Raw genomic sequence first — 22820 nt, forward strand, 5'->3', positions numbered from 1 at the left:
CCGCTAAAAGTCGTCTACCCTCAGCGATTTTTTTATTATCGACCGCGGAGATGGAAAGAGTATTCGTATCTGTGAAAAATTTCTATGACGTGAGAAGAAGAAGAAGAAGAAGAAGAAGGAAGAGAAATTTTGAATAATCTTTTAATTAAGACCGATGTTTCGAGAAAAAAGTTGAATTAAAAATCTTTTTTCTTGTAATTAACATTGATTAAATAATCAGTAGCAATATATAATTTATTAAGACATTCCTCTGTGGAGATCTTTCTTCGATGTATGTAGAAAAAAATAGGTTGGAGAGAATTTAATAAAATTAATTATATTTTGCAATGATACTCCAATAAATTTCATAATAAAAAATAATTTAATAATTTAATAATTTAATAATTTAATAATATTTATATTTTATTACGTTTTTCTTTTGTTTTATGTCGATAATGCAACAGATGGAGGAAAGAGAATATGATACGAATCATATGAAAATATGAGGTTCCAATTGATATAGGATTACATATCAGCTCTGAGCAATAATTATAGCAATAATATTGTAACGTGCAATGAAGTCAACGAATTTTAAATATCAAAAATGAGACATTGACTATGATTAATGTTCAGATAGTTCACAAAGAGCTTATTATCATTAAACATCAAAATGCATTTAAAATATGCATTAAATTAATCTGATTAAAAATCTTCCAAAATGTATAATAAGAAAACAAGTAAAAGCTATACGGAGCAGAAAAATAATTATACAGTCGAAAATGATACGAGTACAAGAAAAAATTCTTTCGCTACATTGAAAATGACGGTTATAGTAGGAAGGTAAATTCAATAAACAGCAGATTTTGAATATGTATCTCCATGAGAGCTACTTCTCCATCGAGAAACTCGTAAAAAGCTCGTAAAGATCTTGTAAGGATATCGAAACACGTTTCGCACGTATATTCGAGCTACAATTTATACTTAGGTATACTTAGGAAACCAAGGATCTGATGAATCCATGCGAATACGTTGAAGATGCACGAAAAATTTGAAAATTTGTTTCCATGTGCGTCTTCGAAATATCGAAAATATTTCCCTCTGGCTTTCGAATACGTTTTTATCCGTATGCCCTCTTGAAATATAACAAAAAATGCTTCTCCAAATAATATGCTCTCTTATGCAAAAATGTATAAAGATGCTAGATTGGATATTTTTTCCCAAATTTCTTTATTTCTTTTTCCTCTCTTCTTTTTCGAGAGTTTTTATTATTATTATTATTATCAATGTTAAATAAAAAATTATTTAATTAACAAATTACAATTAGTCGATCAAATAAAAATAAAATACTTGAATAACATGTAAAATAAACGAAACAGAGTATTTTATTTTACATTTAAAATATTTGAAATACTTGAATATTTAAGTTTCGTTAATAAAATTGTGTAATTGTTATACTTTTCATATAATTGTTTATTATTATAATTAAAAAAGTTATATACCGGTTAACAAAAATTAAATTAAAAAATTAATTATTAATTTGATACACTGATTGGAATATACGAAAAAAACTCTTCTTTCGAAAAATCCAATTTTTTTTTTTTTCTTTTTTCATTCTCCATCCTCAAATTCTCATGTTTCGTCTAAATTTTCCAACTCAAAAAAAGCATTCGAAGCACGTATCCAAAGTATTAAATTGAAACATAAAAATTCGATAGAAACATAGAACGCTAAACTTTAATATCCACCCCATTTACCCACTCAAACCATCCTTGCACTGGGATAGAAAAAAGGAGGAAAAAAACGTCAACCCGTTCCAAAGTTTCGAAGAAACTTTTCCTCGTCGGTTTCGCAGTTATCATCCATTGAGGAAGAAGAAAAAAAAAAATAGAAAGAAAGAAAAAAAAAAAATACACATCTCGAACGAATACACACCTCGAATACGTCCTCGTGAAGATAGTTCGAAGAAAAGTTTTCACATTGGCACGTGCCATGAGACGAAATCATAGCGAAATGATAACTGTATTGTGAGATAAATGGAAAATTAAAATATTTAATTTTTTCATTATTATAAATGCATCTAAATTATTTCTACATTTATATTCAATTTTTCTTTTCTATAATTATATTTTTATCATTACATCCAAACTATTATTGAATATTAATAAAGAATATAATTTCTGAATTTTATTTCTAAATAATTCTGAGTTAAATAAATTAAAAAATACATTTATTCAATAATTAACGTTTCTTTTTCTTTATAATTTTTTATTTACAAATAATAATATACAGATAATAAAAATAAAGAAATCTTAAACTTCGTCACGATTTTCTACAACTATATAACTTTTTTATCAACTATGGCGTGCCAGAAACATGGTACCTGAAGAGAAACGAGAAAATAATCCCAACGGACTCCCAAAAATGTAATTTTTTCGCCAATATCATCAACAATATATCAACAGTATAAAGAGAATTGTAGATATTTACATTAGATTTCTTTTCACGCGTGTGGAAGGAAGACAGGAAGACAAGATAGGTCGATAAGAGAGGAGAACGTAGTAGCTTGCACACAATGTCTTGGAAATCGAGGATCCTTGTGGATCTTCTGGTAAAGGATGGTGCTCGAAATCGAGGATGCAGAGCTGTGATTTAATTGACTTTCAGAGAGTTGGTGGGATTAAGAGGAGACACGAGCTACGCTCGATTACGAGAAATGGAACTGGCTCTTTGTCCAAAACGTGTGTTTATGGGCGACCAGTCGTTGCACAAGTTCTCGTGAACGAAGTGAACTCTTTTCAAAGTAAGAGAATGGTGTACAAACCGTATATTTGTTTGAAAAATCTTGGCAATTGGAAAATAATTAATTGTTAAACTGGAGGAGGAGAAGAAGCTATATTAAAATAGAAGATGTTTTCAGAAGATCATTCCTTTCGATCGAAAAAAATTCCAAAATTTTCACGCGACGATAAAACGATCTTATTCGTACAGGTGAAAATTGGAAGATGATCCTTGGAGGGAGAGTTTTCTTGTTTCCCCATTCTTATCATCCTCTCTCGAGATCAAGAGAGACAAGACAACCCCCTCCTCTCCCTTTCTTTCTAACCTCCAACACCTCTATCCCTTTGAAATCGAGGATTTTCCACAGTCAAGTATACGCTTGTGCTACGAACCGGGTCGTAATTCTTTGATGGAGAGGACCACCTTAAGCATCGCGGGATGCGCGCCTCGCATTTTCAAAGAAGCAACCCTCGATGACGAGGAAATATCTGGGAGAGGGGGAAAGGGTTTTTCCATTGAATCTTCTACGTCGTAATCTGAGCTTTCTATTAACCGTTCAACTTTTAGAGTGTACGTGTTATCGATTACTTCGAGGATCGAACGTTAAAGACGACAGATTCGTGTCGAGATGAATTTTTCTTTTGTCGTGGATGGAGAGAGAGAGAGAGAGAGTTGTTTATTATAACGATGTACAAATGTATATGTCTAGAAAAAAAATTATATCTGATTTTTATTGAAACTTACTGTTATGTAAGGATGATTTTGAAGAAAAGAAATTATTTCTTTGAATGAAGGAAAAATGATCTTAATTATTATTCTTAGTTATTTTAAGAAAAAGTAATTAATAGATTATTGAAATGAAAAGAAAAGAAAGGATAAGGAAGAATTAAAAAGCAAATGGAATTTCTTTATTGTAACTTTTGTTGATTGAAAAAGAACTATAGATAGATTCAATTGGAAATTTATCAATGAATTTTTATAATAGGAAGAGGATAAGAATCATTGAATCAATATAATTAAAAATCAATAAAATTAAAAAATAATTGGAATTTTTTTATTATTATTGTAGCTTCTCTTGATAACATAATATTCAATTGAAAAATTATTATTGAATTTTCTAAAAAGAATTTTATAAATGAATTAAAAAAATTCTTCATTATTACTTTTGTTAATTATAAAATATTGTATATATTGTTGATGATATAAACTTATTATAGTTTTATTTTTTATTGTAACAATTTGAAAACATTATAGAATACTATTTCAGTTGAAATATCACAAAAAATTGTTAACAACTTTGGAGATAATAATTGTTCAATCTACATATATTAGGACTTTTTTTTCTATTTAAAGAATATCCCTCTAATAGTTATAAATTATTTTTCTTATATCTTGTAGGGCAAAATTAATGTTCCATACGATTAGTTTTCTGAAAGATGAATGGAAATTATCAGGGAAACCAGGGGTCTGGATTTTTCCACCTTTAGAAACGAAAATTTGTTGCACATGACTGCTCGATATACCTGGATATCATAAAACGCGTTTGATACCCAAATTCGCTGAATCTCCTTTATAATGGCCTTTATAACACTCTCAGAAATTAATATAAATTAGATGACCGTACGTATATTGAATTTCATATTAAAACATTAAATGAAAACGGGATTACTACAATTGTATCAATTGAAAACCTATTATAGTATCTATGGTGCTACGTTTAGATCTTTCCATTTCAGGCAAAAATACAGGCGCGACACTTTAATTAAACGGTAAAATAAATCAATAACATTTCACGAGAGAGAAACCAATTTCAAAACTATATTATATATACATTAGACATTGTTTCTTTTATAAATATATTATATACGTGAAATTTTATATAGAATATAATATTGAATATAATAATTATCGAATGGAAAATGTTTTCTGATCCCCAAAGGATACTTTTTCGTATGTGCTACACTCATAGGAATAGCAAAACCAAATCACGATGAAACGAATGAAAATTCGCGATAATAATCCTTCCACCAAGGAAGGAAGTTGCAAAAAGCAACGAAGAAAAATAGAAAGAAGCGCTCTCTTCACAAAGCCCCGTCAGCAAGTTTATCCCCCATTTCGAAGCGAAGGAGATGCCGAGAAGATGCACGTCCAAGAAGTCGATTTATCGAAGAGTGATCTCAGGATGCAAATCTTCTTCCCTGGAAGGAAGGACCACGTAATTGGGAGATGAACGTGTTACCCTCGCTGTCCAAGATTGATGATCGCCATCCTGGCGAAAAGACGAATGCCACCACGTCTCGAGGAAGCTCGACATAAAAGAGGAATCCTCTCGCTCCAAAACGGATTTTCCCATTTCAACAAAAGAGAAAATTATCTGATTACAATTAATTATTTGGATATTATGGTGTGTGGAAAATTATTGTTAAATATATTTGTCGATTTCTTTTCAATATATTGAAATAATAAATGTTATTATATTTACGTAATCATTGCGTATAAAAAGAAAAATATATCATACATCATAGTATTCAAGTATTATTAAGTTTATCACGTGACGCGACACTAGCGCCACGTGACCGTTTACTACTAATATTTAAGTATATTTATTTATTCTCGATCAATAATCTATTTCTGCATCTATTCAATCATTCGTTTACTTCTATTTTTCGAATTGTTACATTTTCCTACATAATATAACGAAAACAAATATATTTTTAATTCTCCATTTGGTAAAAAAAGTTGTATTCGATTGTCGAATCGTTATGGACGAAAAATCGAAGACACGGAAGAGTTTTACGCGTTCGAAGATCAACGTCGCCTTTATTTCGCGCCAATGGATGATAATTCCTGCGTGTAAACGGCCTCCGGGAATCCGGAGGCGAATTATTCGCGGTTCAGCGCGGCGGCAATGCGAGAAATTGCGTGTTTCGAAGTCGTTCGATATGAGAGGGGAGGGAGAGATGCTTGCGCGGTATTCCTGGGGATATTTAAATGGGGCTTGGCGCTTTGAAGAGGGTAAATAGTGCATGTCTTTTTTATGGGGAGCTGTTGGATAAACCGAAGAGGAGTTTTGAGTATTGTGGGGGATTGATTGTTTTAAGGATTAATATTTTGTGTACATAAATGGGGAGCGTTCCTTTTAAGAAGATGAATTAAATAAATTAAAACTGAAAGTTGAAAGGCTTTCAAGCTTTGAAGAAATGTAGAAAAATTTGGAAGAATTTGGAAAAATGTTTAACAAATAGATGATAAGTATTTTTTGTCTATTTATTAAAATGGATATTTTAAAATAATATTAAAATGAAAGATATTTTCTTATGAAAAATACAAGTGCTCGATAAATAAATGTATTTTGATGGAATTTTGGAAATTTGTGTTTCACGAATTTAATACTACGAAATAATAATAAATGTTATCAACTTTCAGATAAAATGAGAGTTACAAAAATTGAAAAGATGGAAATTGATAGTATAATATTAGAAAAATAGATAATATTTTTCAACAAATAAGGGATTAATGTTCCTCTCATCAAGGATCAATTGTCGAAATACATTAAAACAAAAGTTTTGATAACGAAGAGGAAAATGGATAACGATAATTGGAAATGAGAAAAGATGCTTTAGAAATTATGTTTCTGAATAATATTTGGATGGAAATTAATGTTTCTTTAATAAACGGACGTTCAATGTTCCTTTATTCATAATTTGTTCCTACACCAATTGAAGTAGATATTTTGCAAATGAACATAGTGAGAAACTCTATAGAATGGAATGAGATCTTAATTTCAAGTAACTCTTAAATGGAGAAATATTTTGAAAATTGAAAACTTGCGTAATTCGATGAAAAGGAAATGAGGAAGTAAATACAATTACCGTTATAATTAAATGTAATCGGATAAAATCTTCGAGAAATGTATAAATAAATTCAAATGAAAATTATGAAAATCAAAGAAAATTGAACTTAGAAGAGAAACCATTATTTTAGACAAATTGAGAAGCACAATTTTGCATCTCTTAATTATCTCAGTTTTATCTCTTTATATTTATTATTCAATTTGCATTTTGGATCAAAATAAGTATTGTTTATTTACAAAAAGCTCTATTCTACTTACATCTTCGTGTAAAACTACTTTGCTAGAGAAAATTTCTCTAAAAATAAATTATTAGGATAGAAATATTTTTAATGAAAATTACTCGGTGAAAAAGAATTTCTCTGAGAAAAATAAACAGTTTGAAAAAATATTTTCACGGAGAGAAATATCAATAATTGTATTCATCCATTCTAGTTTAAAATTAAATTTATTATATTTACCTTTAAATTAAAAATGAAAATTAAAAATACCTGAAAATTAAAAATAAGATTTTAACGATAGATAATAATTTACCGAAACTAATGACATTAATTAATTAAATTATATAACTAAAATATACAAAGAATTAAAATCAAAATTATCAATTTATCTTACGATTCATTTTTTTTTTTTTAGAATCTTAAATTCTAATTAATATAAAATGTAACGAGACCACGGTTTACAATTAAGACAAAAATATGAAATGAAACACGAATTCAGTGAGAAGGAAACGAAACTTGAGACTGTTCCAAGAAAATTCGTTTTCGACGGCGCGCGCACACATACAGGTTATAATGAAACGAAAACAAGATTTCCTTCGAGTTCATCGAGTGTCCACGGTATAAGCTACCAAGGGACTGAAACTGACCAATCCTATCTTATCCCGATGACTATGGTGATGAATAAAACAGGATGGTAACGCCAAGGAAATCATACCGACGAGATTCTTACCTCCACTCTTTCTCTCTCTCTTTCTCTCTTTCTCATTCCATATTTCTCCTCTTCGTCTTACTCGTTTCGTTTATTCGCTCTTTCTCTCGTATCGTCTTTCTTTCTCTTCTCGTTTCTTACATTTCTCTACATTCGAACTTTCTGATCGCTGAAAGCAAGGAAGAGCTTTTTCCTTCGTGGCAAGCCTTCTGATCAAGGAGGAGCAACGGCAAAGAGGAAATAGGAGAGAAGGGAGGGGAGGGAGACCTTCTTTCGGAATTATGGATTTAACAGGGTTGCAGGGTTGCCTCTTTGTGAACGCTTTAGGCAGGTTTAATTAAAATTGTCAGCAATATGAACCTCGTTGCAGTTTCGAAACGATGTTTGATGGATGCTCCTTAATCTTGGGCGAACAATTTTAAGTTATTGGGAATTTTGAGGGTAAATTTTAAAGTTCATCTTTGATACAATTCGAAGAGTTTAGAGAGACGATGATATAGAAATATATATCGAGCTCTATTCTCGCAACGCAAATTGATTTTAATAATTTAATCAAGTGACTTGTATTTGAGTCACGAAGAACTCTCTGAACTTTGGAAACGAATAATTCAAAAAGTTTCCAGTATTTGCCCTTATACACGTATACGTGATTTGTAAAGCGGAAGAATCCTGCTACGTGCCCTAAAAGTTTCAGCTGAGATCGATATCCCAAACTTCGAAACCTACTCTTCACGTCCAACGAAACAGATAAAGGAACATATACGATTTAAACTTTTTGCTATAAATCGCCACGATGATTTCACCGCGCCGATAAATCTTTTAAAAAAAACGATTCCCTCGAGGAATTAAATTAAATTAAAATCCCATCATGATCCAGAAATATAACATATTTACAGATTAAGAATAAATATATTAAAATAATTTATATTTCATATAATATTGCTCAAGAATTATTTGCATTGTCAAAACAATATAATAATTTATCTTTACATTCATCATTCGAATAATATTATTTAAAATAAAATAACAACAACATCCACAATGTCGAAAAATATATTCGTCGTGTATAGAAGTTCATCTCGAATTATCCCAGGGCGATCGATCCTCATCAATTCGAATCATCAATCTTCGAACATCGAAGGAAAGAGGCGAAATCTCTGCACGCTTCTCTTCTCCCTCTTTTCTCTTTCTCTCAGGCGAGACACGCGTACACACACGTGTATTGTCCACGTCTATCTACCTGGGATCGTTTCTGACCCCAATTCGACCACCAATTCCCCTGCTCAGACCCTTTTGTTTCAAACCAGTTCTCGCGTTTCCACACAAGCGGAGGTCCTTGGAGCTCTACTTCCGGTGTACGTGCCTTTATTCCATCAATTCCACTTTCTATACCATCCTGCACGTCGTCGATTTCTTCCCTCTCCAAAAATGGATACTTTCTATTCCACGAGGGTTTTCTTTTCGAAAGTTTCGAAAGAGGTTCACGACGAATAGTGAGAGAGGATAATGATGTTGTTCTTTAAGAAATTGAAGGGACTTTATCTTCGATGTGTGCGATTGGGCTGGAGATTTTTACTTTTCGAACTACATCATCCTAATAAAAATTGTTTAAAATGAAAAAAAAATAATTTATCGGTAGATAAATTTTAAAAATTCTATTTTATTTATCTGCCATTTTACTGCCATTGCCTCTTACTTACCACGATTTTTAACTTCTAATCTCGAAATTAAATTGTAAAAATTAATTTCAATTTTCCCCAGAAACGAGGAAAATTCCAAATCAATAGAGATTTAAATGAAACATATTCTTTCGAAGAAACATCACGCTCGTTGAACGCACGTATTTCCCCTTAAGTACCTTTCCTTGTCGGATTTTCGTGGCGAAACAGGAGCACGGTGAAACGAGAGACACGAGAATCTTCCGTAATTAAAGACGGATTGAAATTTTAAAGCGGCATTCGAAACACGACGTTGGCCACGATAATTGCTTCGAAACCAATGAACTCCTCGAGCTCCTGGCTGTTCGAAATTCGGAACCTTCCTTTTTTTTTTTTTTTTTTTTTTTTTCACGCGCGGATATCTTTTTCGAAGTATTTGCGCCAGGAAATCGTTCCATTGAACGAATTAACCTTTTATCCATCGATATCACTTCACCGAGACGAGTTTTTTAGATTCGAGATAGAGAAGGGGAGGATGGAAGAGTATTTCCAGAACATTCTGTGTGTAAGAAATGTGGAAGAAAATAATGGCCTCGTACGAGGAATAACCTGTGGTAAATTGGAATCGCACGATCGTGCCCAATTCGATGGAAGCCGATACTTTCGCATTATACGAACCTATAATTGGAGAGATTTTTCTCGAATCTATTTGTTTTCATCTTCTATCCGATGATATTTGGATATATCCGTGGAATAATGAAGAATATTTTCTTCTCTTGTGTGTGGATAATTAGATCGGGTTTTTTTATTATCTCTCGTAATAATAATATTAATTGATTCACATTTTCTCTTGATTGATATGAAAATAGATTGATCTGAAATTAGTCAGAAATTTGAAGAAGGGAAGCAATCTATTTTACGAAAATAGAGAAATTTTCTTTTGATTGGCTGCACAATTGCAGAAGATTTTTTTTTTGTGCAGAGGAATGTCTTCAGAGATTTATACCTTCTTTCTAATCGATTGACAAATTTCCAAATATTAAATTTGAAACGAAAATAAGAAAAGTTGCCGATTTATTGTTGCAATTTCTACAACAAATTCTTTCAACTTGCGAAATCAGTCGAAAGCTTAATCTCGACTTATCTAACTTTACAAAAAGTAAGAAAATCCAAGATCAGAGGAGAACCACCAAGTCTTCCCTTTTACGAACTTCGAAACTTCCTATCCCTACATCCTGTTAAACTTTGCCAATTCTTATACAATCTACACTAAAATCAATCGAGGATTATAGAATATCTCTCTCCTCTCGTGCATGAATTTTTTTATCTTTTTTTCTTCTCATTTATTTCAACAAACTACCCTGAAATTTATTATCTCCCTTTCCACTTTTTATATTTTGTCCATACTAAAATTCAACAACGAAGGACTATTATAGATTTGCTGTCCAATTTTGTATCTCTTCTTCTTCTATTCTCTTCTTGTAGTTAATTCTAGAAAAAGCTTCTTCTGTCTGAAATGAAACCACTTATTTAGGATTGTTTTTCCAAATAAAAAAAAAATCATACAAACATCCATCCCAGATATTGAATCACGAATATCTATCTATTTCAAAATCTTTAGTCGAGTTTCTTTCTATCCTCCAAAATATCGAACCTCGACTCTAACCTCGACTCGGTTGTCACACATATTCTTTACTTAATCTGAATCTAATTGAATCGGCCTTTGTTCAAAAAAAAAAAAAAAGAGACAATAAAATTCAAAGAAACATTTCCCGAAATTCTCGGAATTCTCTCCCCTCTCGACAACCGAGGGCGAGAGAGGAAGGCTCGAGACAGTTGACCAGACGGGGGTGAGACAGTTCTGCCCTGTCTCACCCTGTCCATCATCCATCCAGGACCACGTTGGGCCCTGGTTAGATCGGGTGATTCGGGGCGGCGGGGATGGTGCAGACGGCGGGGCGCGGTGAAAAGTGACGATGGGCCCGCGCGAGGCGCGGCAGCCAGCGAAGACGTGGTGCGCGGCGTCGATCGTTCGTTCGCTCGACGATGCAGTGATCGTGGTTCCCGTGGAGAAGTGAAAGGACGGGAGGTACGATGCATCACTCCGGCGGAACCGGTTACGGGACCGGTCCCCAGGAGAGGGTGCACCAGGCGCCGCGAGCAGCCGGCCAACCTGACAAGTGCCCGTACGAGACCTACCAGGCGCAGATACCCGACTGCTGTGCGGCCGCAGCCGCGGTCCAGGACCCGTACCCACGCCCGCCCAGCGGATATGATGGCAGGTGCTACGACGAGTGTCATCGCAGGACCCCCTACCAGGAGGACGCCTATCCTCAGGTACGTAGTGCTCGTAGCTTCGAGTCGAGTGATCGTAATCGTAGATAATGTGCGGAAGAGATTCGATAAAAGAAGATAAAAATTATAAGAAGATAAAAATGTAACAATCCCTTTGATCGAATTTCGAGATTCTTTCCAGGAAGGAATCGTTCTTGCCTCGATTATTCCCTCCTCTTTGTTAACGTCGCGCGCGCTAAAATTAAATTTAATTTTCGGTTTATAGGGGGAGGGGGGCGTACCCCTTTCTTTAATTGGGCGGGATAGAATTGAACGAGTTCGTCGCGCGATCCTCTCGATCCTGATATTTACGATTATTGCACGCTGGAAATTAAATTTCCCGCGTTGGGGGAAGGAGGAGGGGAAGAGGGTTAATTAGCGGCGGGGAGAGGGGAAACTTTAAAGCCGCTGATGATTCAGCGGGGTGGAAACTTTGTTCGATAGTCTGACGCCAGGCAATATGAGCCATTTCGGCTTAACTAATTCCAAGACCCGCTCCCCTCCCCGTGTGGTGCGGGGTTGGGGAGTAGTTGGTGCAACGTTAAAGACTTACATCGACCTTACGCGGCCCTGAAACGCTTCTAATTGGGGCATTAATTCGGAGCACCTGGGGCTAATTTCTTGGACGATTATTGTTCAGTGTTCGTTGGCGATTTTATGGAATCTGGCCAGAGGTTTAGACGGGATGTAAATGTTATTACAATGCTCTTCTGATATCTCTTGTTAATCAAGAAGTTAGAGAATAATATTTTATTCATTACTTTTTTGCCGGAAAGGATAATAATAATAATGGTTAGAGATAAATAAAAATAATAAATAAAATCAAGTAAAATATGTTGGAGCAATAGAATAATAATTATTGCAAGTACTTTAGTAGTACTTTATTACTAACTATTACTTTATTAATAACTTAAATTGTATTTTTTAATAGAAAACAAAAAATAATCAGACATTATCTTACTTGAATTATTGCAAGATAAGTGATACAGGTCTGGCTTTGTCCTACGAGTAGAATAGGGCAATTATTGGCGAGCCGATGGAATAGAGCATGGCCTCGTATTCAGACTAGCACTAGCCAGCCACGCAAGCCAAGAGATCAAGTGGAATAGACCAGCCATATATACCAGTCATAGTCAGACGGAAGAAATATATGCGTATAATCGCGAACAGACAATCAGTTGGTTAAAAAACGAGAAGCGTGTTTATCAAACAAATCGACGACGATGAAGTAGAGGAAAATGAATGAAAAATTCGTGATAGTAATCCGCCTATTCCCTGAGTCATCGGTTTCCACATTCTTCTTTCCTTTAAGCACAACGTGGTGCCATCCTCGTTTCAATGAAACCTCTCGTTCTCGTTTTTAAAATTCCTAAGCAACGCGCGAGCCACGTACATTTACTTTGATCCTCGTTTCAGCGAGCATTACTACTCGTCGTCTATTTCGTTGCACCTAAAATTAACGATATGCGCATATTGCTTTGAGCTTGAGTAATATTAACGCGGCTGCGTTTCATGGAAACGCGTCGTTACGCCTTAAACTATTCCCACTGTTATACATATTTTCCGAGTGTTACTCGTTCGCCCTCCACCGAGTTTCCAAGTAACAGTTGTTAATGAACAGAAAGGTTTTGTGAAATTATGATTGCCAAGAAGAACGAGTTATACGCTTTGTCGTCGTATTATTAAAAGAGAAGTACATGAGAATTTGTATTTTTCTTATTTTGTTTTTTATTTTTTCTCTCTCTCTCCTTTCTTTTACGCATCCTTTGATTATTGAAAATTCCGCGGTGAAAATCGGGTGAAACGAGATGAGACGAAATCAAATAGATGCAATTAGAAAGTATTAATAATTTTAAATTCGTTGATCAAATATTGGGCGATGAAATAAAATATGTTAATATGAAAGAATGCAAATGAAACTCTCTCTCTCTTTCTCTTTGATGAAAAAGTGATGGATTATTAAGATAAAAATTGGTTAAAATGAATTGAAACTAATGAAATAATCTTCTGGCTGGTTGGTTTGAATGGATATGAGATTAAAACGTGATAATCGTTTCATTTTTAATTAAAAATAAATAAAGGATAAATAAAATAAAGAATTAAATAAGTTTATTATGATTCTTTGATGAAAAAATCTTGTAGATTTATAATTAAGGTTGTGCAAGGTAAACAATTATAAATTAAATAATCCATTCAAATGTATTTCATATGAAAGACATATATTCTAAAATATATATTAAAATTTTCATTTCATTCAAAATTAACTTTCATAAAAGATTACAAAAACTAATTATTTTAATCTTTACTAATTTTTATGGCGATTAACTGTTGTTTTTTTTTGTATTTAAGCATATTCAATACTTTAAATAATAAAAATCTTAAATTTGGGAAGAGTATATTCTTTCTCTGAAATTTATCAAGTAATAGTTGAAGTATGTATTGAAAATACAAAAGAAAAGACCACTTGTAACGTTATTCATAAACGAGTGGCTTTTAGAGGTCAATTGGATATGAAATAACGAGCTATATTTCTCAAATATTTTGCATATATTTATATCACCTTATATAGCAGATCAAAGATAAATCATTTATTAATCTATAATCGATTTACATTTTATTACATTGATAATATGATCACAGGAGAGTATAGAAATTCAATCAAATTTTATCAAATAAAAAAGATTACTTTATTACTTTGTTAATAACTTAAATTGTATTTTTTAATAGAAAACAAAAAATAATCAGACATTATCTTACTTGAATTATTTGAATGCAATGTATTAAAATTTGGAACCTCTTTGGTAAAATTTTGTTTCATTTCCAACCTTTGCATCATATACACGATAATATCTCATTTTATTGGAAACAGATACATTTCTCACCCGTTCTAAAATATCTAAACGAAAAGAATCACGATCCTTCCTTACCGTTTTCACGACCCAATTGTCAGTCGAAGTGCTACCGTTACATCCAATATCAGAGGAATATTCATCACTGTCAACAATATTCGTCGTGAATCGTAACGTTGTACCGATTTAGAAAAAAAAAAAAAAAAAGAAAAAAAAAAGAAAAAGAAAAAAAGGAAAATAGAAATAAAGAGAGAGAGGGGGGGGAATATATTTCAAAAGGGAGTGAAAAAAATTGTTTTTCTCCCCATACTCTTCCACGACCTGGTTGTCAAGTGAAGTGTATCGTTACGTTCAACGGCAGAAAGATTTGTCGTTGACAATAACGAATTGCGAATATTACTGACGTCTATTCCAATCCAGTGTTTCAACTTTGAGAATTCGAATTCAGTCAGAAAGCTGATTGTTGAACAGCTGTCGAGTTCCATTCGATTTCTGTTGATTTTTTCAAACTCCCCTCGAGGGAAATTTTTCAAGTATTCTTTTCGCGAAGTGTGTTGCGCTGATTGGAGAAGTTGAACCCGAATGTTTAACGCGAGATAGTTGCGCGTGCAAGTTGAAAAATGTTGAAATTGTTAATTTGAGAAATGAAATTGGTTATCACAAGAAAAACCATGAAACATATATTTTGAATATAATTTGATATCGTCGAAGATAAAAATTGTACGATTATACCGTGTTTTTATATCGTTAATTTATACATTTTGTGTAATTTCTTTGAATGGAATTTTCACCTGGATGAAATCCAGATTCCCTATCGCAACATTGTAATTGATAATCGATAATTATCATCGATTAAAATCTCTACAAATAGAAATAAATATGGCCTCGTATAATTTCGTATTAGGCGATGAATAAACATGGCCAATAAAAACTGGTATTCCAAGTGCAAAACTGTTGATAATACAATAATATAATAGAATTATATCAGAATTAATTGGCAGCACAAATTCGTCCCGAATTTAATCCGTTGGGAAGAACCAAATCTCTGAAATATAGGTTTTAAAACGAGCCATAAATTAAACAATTTTCAAATATCGGGGAGAACCGCATTATCAAAAAAATAAATTAAGAATTTGAACAGAGTACACAAAGTATATTAAACATTTCGATTCGACTCGTACAATTTCCTACAATAATATACAAAATTATTTTTCCACGCATTCCCTCTGCAAGATGAATAATAATAATAATAATAATAATAATAATAATAATAATAATAATAAATCTTGCAAACTCTTCGTTTTCACCTCCCTGAAAACTGGAGAAGAACATTGCCAATACCCCATATATCCTCATCCATATATCCATCCCTCCCTCCCGATCAAATTGTCACCACGTCCCCCTCCTCCCCCTCATACGTCCACCTCGCCCAATCCAATTATTCATCGACCCGTCACCATCGAATCGAACACGTGTCATTAACGACGACCATCACGCATCTACGTACAGTAATAACACACAGGCATGCCCCCCCCCCCTCCCTCCCTCCCCCCTCGACTGCTCCACGTATCGCGGCTGCGATATCGAAGAGCAAACCTGCGTGTTCATCAGGTGGAAAGGCATGGGCTCTCGGGCAGAAATAGGCACGGTTGGCCGGTGGCCACCGGCCTCGAAATCTTCCCTTCCCTTCCCTTCCCTTCCTTCCCCCCGTCGGCCATTACGGCCTTTCGGTTGCCGAAAATTGATTCGACCACGGGGTGGAGGGGAGGGGAGAAGGGGGGTATGCACGCTTCAAGTTCGAACTTTTGTGCCGTTGGTACGTACGTATATTTGGCCCTGTATCGATTTGGCCCAGTTTCCCCGTCCCGCGCGTTTCCGTCCTCCCCCCCTCCCCCCTGCCCCCTATATTTTAGAAATTCGGGCAACGTGCAACGAGTTGAGGGGAGGAGGGGAGGGGGAAATGCTACCCTGTTAGAAATAAATCAACGTTTATTCTTCCCCGGCAATAAGCCCGGGAATGCAGCCACCTGTCCAGCCATTGCTCGACTGTGCAATTTTCAATGCCCGCGAAACGAGGAGAACATTTTTCTTTTCTATCTCTCTCTCTCTCTCTCTTTTTTTTGCGTATTTTAATTAATTCGATGTATCGAATTGTGTACGATTTAAAGATGAATCGTGTTGAAATTTAAGTGGGTGTGATTCCGAGGATATCCAGGGTTATTATTAATGGGAATTAGAGGGAAGGAATGTTGCCCTTTAAAATGTTCCTTTTTCGTTTATTTTAAATATATATTCTCTTAGGAGGAAAATATAATCGGTTTAATCGTTTGCCTCGAGCTCGATTGAAATTTAAATAAGGTTTAAATAAGGAACATAGTTACTTTCGATGGACGAGTGAAAAGTTATTAGAAATCGTCCCCTTTAACGTGCTTTTTCCATTCATCTCGATATTACTTTCGACATTGATTCTCTTCTCGCTGCTTATTCTAATCTCTCGTCTCACTGACCTATCTTAAATTCCAGACAGATTCCTGGAAGAACATAGCGCATATTTTTTCCAAGAGAAAATATAGGTCACTGGGTTGCAAGGCCATTCATAATTTCTGTACCGTCTTGAACGTTATGGACACTTTGGATGCTCCTTACATCTCAGTAATATTGGAATAAAACGAAAAAACATTTCGATTGTTCCCTCTATTTCTCGAATAAATTTTAAAAATAATAAGATATGAAAAAATATAAATTTTATTTAATTTCATTCAATTTTTCTTCGATCATTTTAATATTTTGACCGTTTAATCATTCTGTATAAATCATTTGAGAGATTCCAAAGAAAGAAAAATCGGTTGCATCGATTTAAAATAGAAACGCTAATTCAAAATATCGAATTAAAAAAAGTACTTCTGAAAATACATCAACAATGGAACAATGGATCGTAACGATTCTCGATACTTGTAACGTTTACGAGATTCTGCGACATAAAGAGAGAAAGAGAGAGAGAGAGAGAAATAGAAAGAAGAGGGAACATCGATGACGAAAGAATCGCGAGGGATCGATAATGTTTCTCTGAAGTGTTTCATTGTCGGTCGGTGTCGAAGCGGGCGGTCATCGAACCGATTTCCCTTTTTCTCCTCCTCCTCTATTGCCATTCTTAAAAGCCATTCTCCAAAGAGGGAAACTGTCTACCTTCATCTCGGCAAATGACAAATCAATGCGTCGTTCACGAAGGCAAAATGGAAGTATTACTTCGAATACGTACAGGACAGATCTTCGATTCGATTTTTCCTTCGTTTCAAGAGTTCAACTTCTTGCATCTTTTGAAATATATAATTTCGTTCGTAAAAAAAAAAAAAAAAATGAATTCATAAAAATAGCTCAGAGAGAAATAAACAATGAACGAACAATATCCTCTCCGGCAAGATAAGACGACTTCCTTTTGTCAAGAATCGTGTTCATCGTCCACTTCCCAAGAACAAAGCCTGACGGCCAAAAGTTCCCCGTGGTGTGTTTCGCCGGATCGAGACCATTTTCAAATTGAAATCGATATCCGTTGTCTCCCCGGACGCTTTTCAACGCGAAGAATTATAGGGTAGCAGATTACTCATACGGAATGAGGGCTGATTAGAATTCGAACGATGTAGGTCAATGGAATGTGCGCCGTTACTATCGCTAAGACGTTTCCTGGGGGTATCCTTCATCGCGAGGAACGATGCTGAGTTGGTTGGTTAATGAATTAGAAGTGGACGATTGCGAAGTAATTGGAAAATAGAATATTTTTGATGTTGAAGAGATTATGGTTCTGGGATCTAACAGATATCTTTTATTAAAGTTTATCGAATTCATGTATGTAAAATATTGATATTACTTTGTAATAGTTTCGCAAGATAAATTTCGTTCATCGATTATTCGCCAATTTATTTTCATTTCGAATCAATTTTCTTCTCTTGTAATATCTGTAAGAAAAAAAAAGCAAAAGATATATCTTTCCTAACCTCATTCACTGTCCCTGCATTTAACTTAAGATCGTCTCTCAAACTTGGTGTAATTAAAAAAAATGAATAAAGATTTTCATTGACTTGCTCCAATCCAGAAATGAAATATCAGTACATTAAAAGTTCAATTCAACCAAATCTTATTCAAAATACTTAAAAATCATTATACTCTATTATTATATATTTGTCCTTGAATATTTAAAATTCCGAATTCCTCGTTTCGACAAAACAAACCTGTTCGACAAACCTGTTCAATTTAATTAAAACTCTCTCTCTCTATCCGTCTCTCCGACAATTCTTAACTCCTTCGCTCAATAATACCACGGAACCACGTAGTTAAAGCAATCCAACCACCCCTTTCAACCAACCAAACCTTTCACTCCGCGCTCAAACTTCCTTCCAAACTTCCATCCCACACCCTCCTCAATAATTCAGCGGGTGAAGGGGCACCAGCTTACAGCAAAATCTTGCTCGTGTCGCAGGATGTACCTCCAAGCTTCCATCGGCCCCAGTCCAGGCTGGGATACGAGGAGCGTCCCCAATCTCGCGTGGGATACACCTCGGATTCCAGGTGCGCCAGCGGGCTCGGATACGACGACACCGGTGGCGGATACCTGGACCAGACCGATCCCAGGATGTATTGCACCAGTGGTTACTGCATGGGCGATACAATGATGGCGGCGAGCAGGGGTGTCTGCGGGGAGGAGGTCGAGTTGGACATGAGGAGGCACATCCAGGCGTGTGCCTGCACCTGCAACCACATGGGCTACGGGAACTACATGGACTATCAGGTAAATTGAATTTCCAATTCGTTTATGGGTTTTAATCGGTGTAATAATGATGCGGTGGCGAGCAAATAATTGCATGGGACACGTAGGTTTTAATCTAGGAATCTACGAAGGATGGATAAAAGATTTGATCAGTTTAAGAATTTTGTTCGCAATTGTTATGGAATGTTATTTCGTGGGTGAATCGCTTTTATTAATTGATATTTAATTAATTGTTCGCTGTTATCAGATTATGTGCAAGTATGTTACTGATAACAATCGGTGATTGTATTAGAATATTGTTGAATTCAGGTTTGTAATTTTTTAATCTATACGAAGAAGGAATATTTAAAAACTCTGTTTGTACATGTTTCGTGGTATTGGAAACGCGATAATAAAAGTCGTCTCGTTTCGTGGATCGTTGTGTACATTTATACAGTATCTATAAAGGAAAAATAAAATTTATTCTAGCCACTGTTGGGGGCGAGATCACTGCCAACTATTGTACAATAATTTCGACGTGTGACGACACGTTCAAACATTTCGGCATGTTCAAACATTTCGTGTTTGTGGTACGTTCATCAGAGGTATTATTCGTGGTGGAGGCGGGTGATGTCACGGGTGCAAAATGAAATTTAGCGTTCGCGCCTTTGTTTCGGGCCGGATTATCGGTCGGCGGGAATTAAATTGTTTCCGTGGTCGCGTTCCGCGCGAAAGTGGCGCATTAAACGCGAGAAAATTGAACCGAATAAAATATTCAAGTATTAGCTGTACAAGTCCCTCTCAGAATTTGCATTTTCTACTGCAAAATCACTTTTTGGAATTACATCGACTATAACAATTTTCATCTCGAGAGATTTTAATTCTTTAATTCTTCGTATCTTTTTTTTTTTTTTTTTTTTCTTCATTTTTTAGGATGATAGATATTTGATAAAAATTCTTTAGTGGTCGGGATAAATATGAAACGGATTGTAAATTCTTGACAATTTCGAGGCTAATATATTGATTTTATCATGAAAAGAAGAGTAATTTGAAATTATGGAGATCAAAAAGTCCAATCCCTTCCATTGACAACTTTATTTCCTCGCATTTCGATCAGGATTTCGCGCGAGTACGACTCTAAGATTGTTTGTTCCATTTATGAGCCGAGAACACCCACTTTTTGATCGCTTTCCCAACTGTCGAAAGTAAACGTTTTAACGTTAATGGCACGGTTCGATCTTTGCATAAGAAAATCTGGACGATTGACTCGACAAACGGCGGTTAAATGTCCAACTTTCAACGTGTTCGAACTTCATCGTGTACGAACCTGCTTTTAAGCGCTTGACTCTGAAACTGGATCCTCATGAAACTGTGACGTTGCGCTCTAACAAGAGGCTGAGAGTTTTCGAGGACACGCGGAGGAGGCCTCGATGTCGTTTGAATGTTTTGGAAGAATCTTTGGGTCGTTGATCTTTCCAATATAATTTCAAAAGTTTCGTTATTCAGAGAGAAGTGTTCATCGATCGTGATGAAGGAGAAGAAAGCTTAAAATATATTAATATATTGGAAGATAAGAAGATTATTAGTAATGTTTCTTGTAAAAGTTATTTTATTGATCGTGAATTGGATGAATTGCTAAATAAAGTAGTTAATATTCATAATATTTATCATTGAAGGATAGTTATAGATATATGTGGATATAGTAATGTATTTTGAATTTTGTTTAATATTGATTGTTTTTATATATTATTGAATGATAAATAAAGTGGCTAATATTCAAAAAAGATTCTAATATAATAAAATGTGATATAGTTTATATAAAATATTGTGATTAAAAATTAAGTTTGGAAACATAGTATTTTACATTGAAAAATTACACCGTAATTCTTAACCATCGGTGTAATATATTTATAAAAAATTGTTTTGTATATACAATAAGTTGTATAAATTTTCAATTTATAATTTTTATTTTAATTGCTGAATTAGATTTGCAAAAAAAAAATTTTTAAAATTGAATTTTAAAAATGATTTTCAATTCTTTCTCTTGACACTCGAAACACGCGAAATAAAATTCCAAGAGATTTTCGTGCCTGTTTCGTGAAATCGATCATCATGTTTGTTCTCCGTTCACTCTGTTCAGAGAACGTAAATTTAAAGTACATACTATTAACTTTAATATATGATCAGTTAACCAGAACAATCCACTTGACCTATTATATATCACTTTTTCTATTTTACCAGCTATAGTAACATTTTTGTGCTGAATTAGCAAGTTTGAAAATTTTGAGAAGAGCCTTTAAGCGCTTGGAGAAAATTATTGACCTGGCATAAAATTAATACGACGCTTCAATAATTTCTTGAATATTCCTAAAATATTTTCTATCGTATGTGAATAATTATTGATAATATAATTTTACATCGGTATTATTATTTAATAGAAATTTTTTAACCCTATTGCATATTCCTTATCGAATTGCACGAAAAAAAGTAATTGAAAAATTAGTAAAAAAAAAAACCAGAATTAATGGATCGTTAAATTTCGAGGAAAGAGAACAGAATTATTTATCTTTGAATTTCTAAATCGAATTTCAAAAGAATCCTTCGTATTAAAAAGAAAGCAGAAAGTGGTTCTTCTTTTTTCTGTTCGGTTTTCCTTCTTTACTCAAGGAAGACTCCTTAAAAAAAATTCAAAAAGCCTCACGATTCTTCTCGAGCCATTCTATCTAAACGAGAAGTAAACCATCGTTAGAACGATCCAAGACGAAAAGATTCGAAAATCGACACTCATCGATAATACTTGGAAAACTTGGACAAGATCGAACGAATCAATTCTCTTTCGACTGCGAAATAAATAAACAAACCAAACGCACGGCCAACTCCACGGTTCAAATCTATCACGGTTCGTGCTCCAATTCTTCTCGAGCCCCAACCTCCCCTCCTTTTCCACGAGCTCGTTCAACCTTACTATCGCGAGTAATTCATTGCAGTCTGAAAAATTCACAAAGAATTTCTCGTCTGCCTCCACGCTTCCTGGCTTCTGGCGGACCGTCTTCTTGTCTTTTATATCGGACCCTGAAAATTCTCTTTCTCTCTCTCTCTCTCTCTCTCTCTCTCTCGTGGGTCGGAACCCAAGAGGGGTCGCCATCGTGGCCGCGATAGAATGGAATGGGATACGGAGGGAGAGAAAGAAAGAAGGAGGGAGAAAGGATAAAGAAGGGAAAGGATGATGAGGCGGCACTCAGTTTCCGGCGAAAGAAAGGACCCGACGGCGTTATACTTTAAGTCTTTACGATTACGTACTTGCGATAACGTACGAGCCTCTCTATGGAACCTCGACAAAAGGCTGCTCCTCTTATAGAGGGCTATGGTGGGCGTTTGTTGTCGCCGTGCTTTCTCTCTCTCTCTCTCTCTCTCTCTCTCTCCTCTTTCTCTCTCTCTCTTTCCTTTTCAGTGACGCGGCTGAACGCTTTGGGGGGGGGGAAATTTGAAGGTAGCCTGATGCCACGGGAACGCGTCCAACTGCGATGAGAAAGATCGATTGTTCTTTTGTCGATTCAGGGAGGAAAATGTAGCTCGAGGTTTTGGACAACCTTTGTCCGGGTCGGATAGTGGAAAAGGATCTGGGGGAATAACGTTTGTTCTCGCTGTTTTTTTTCTTTTTGGTGTTTTTTTTTTTTTTTTTTTTTTTTTTTTTTTTTTTT

General features: G+C 34.7%; 1 protein-coding gene across 1 annotated transcript in view; it reads left to right on the forward strand.

Annotated features, from left to right (window-relative positions):
• LOC122713528 (dipeptidase 1-like) overlaps positions 1 to 22820 on the forward strand; it is a 155856-nt gene that overhangs the window by 22061 nt on the left and 110975 nt on the right. Inside the window, exons 2-3 of the mRNA XM_043934084.1 lie at positions 11091 to 11532; positions 18853 to 19161. Coding sequence (XP_043790019.1) covers positions 11290 to 11532; positions 18853 to 19161 — 552 coding nt within the window. The 5' untranslated portion in view covers positions 11091 to 11289. The remainder of the gene's footprint in view (positions 1 to 11090; positions 11533 to 18852; positions 19162 to 22820) is intronic.

This window comes from Apis laboriosa, unplaced genomic scaffold, assembly GCF_014066325.1.
Source record: "Apis laboriosa isolate Shangri-la unplaced genomic scaffold, ASM1406632v1 scaffold24_cov149, whole genome shotgun sequence".
Lineage (NCBI taxonomy): Eukaryota > Metazoa > Arthropoda > Insecta > Hymenoptera > Apidae > Apis > Apis laboriosa.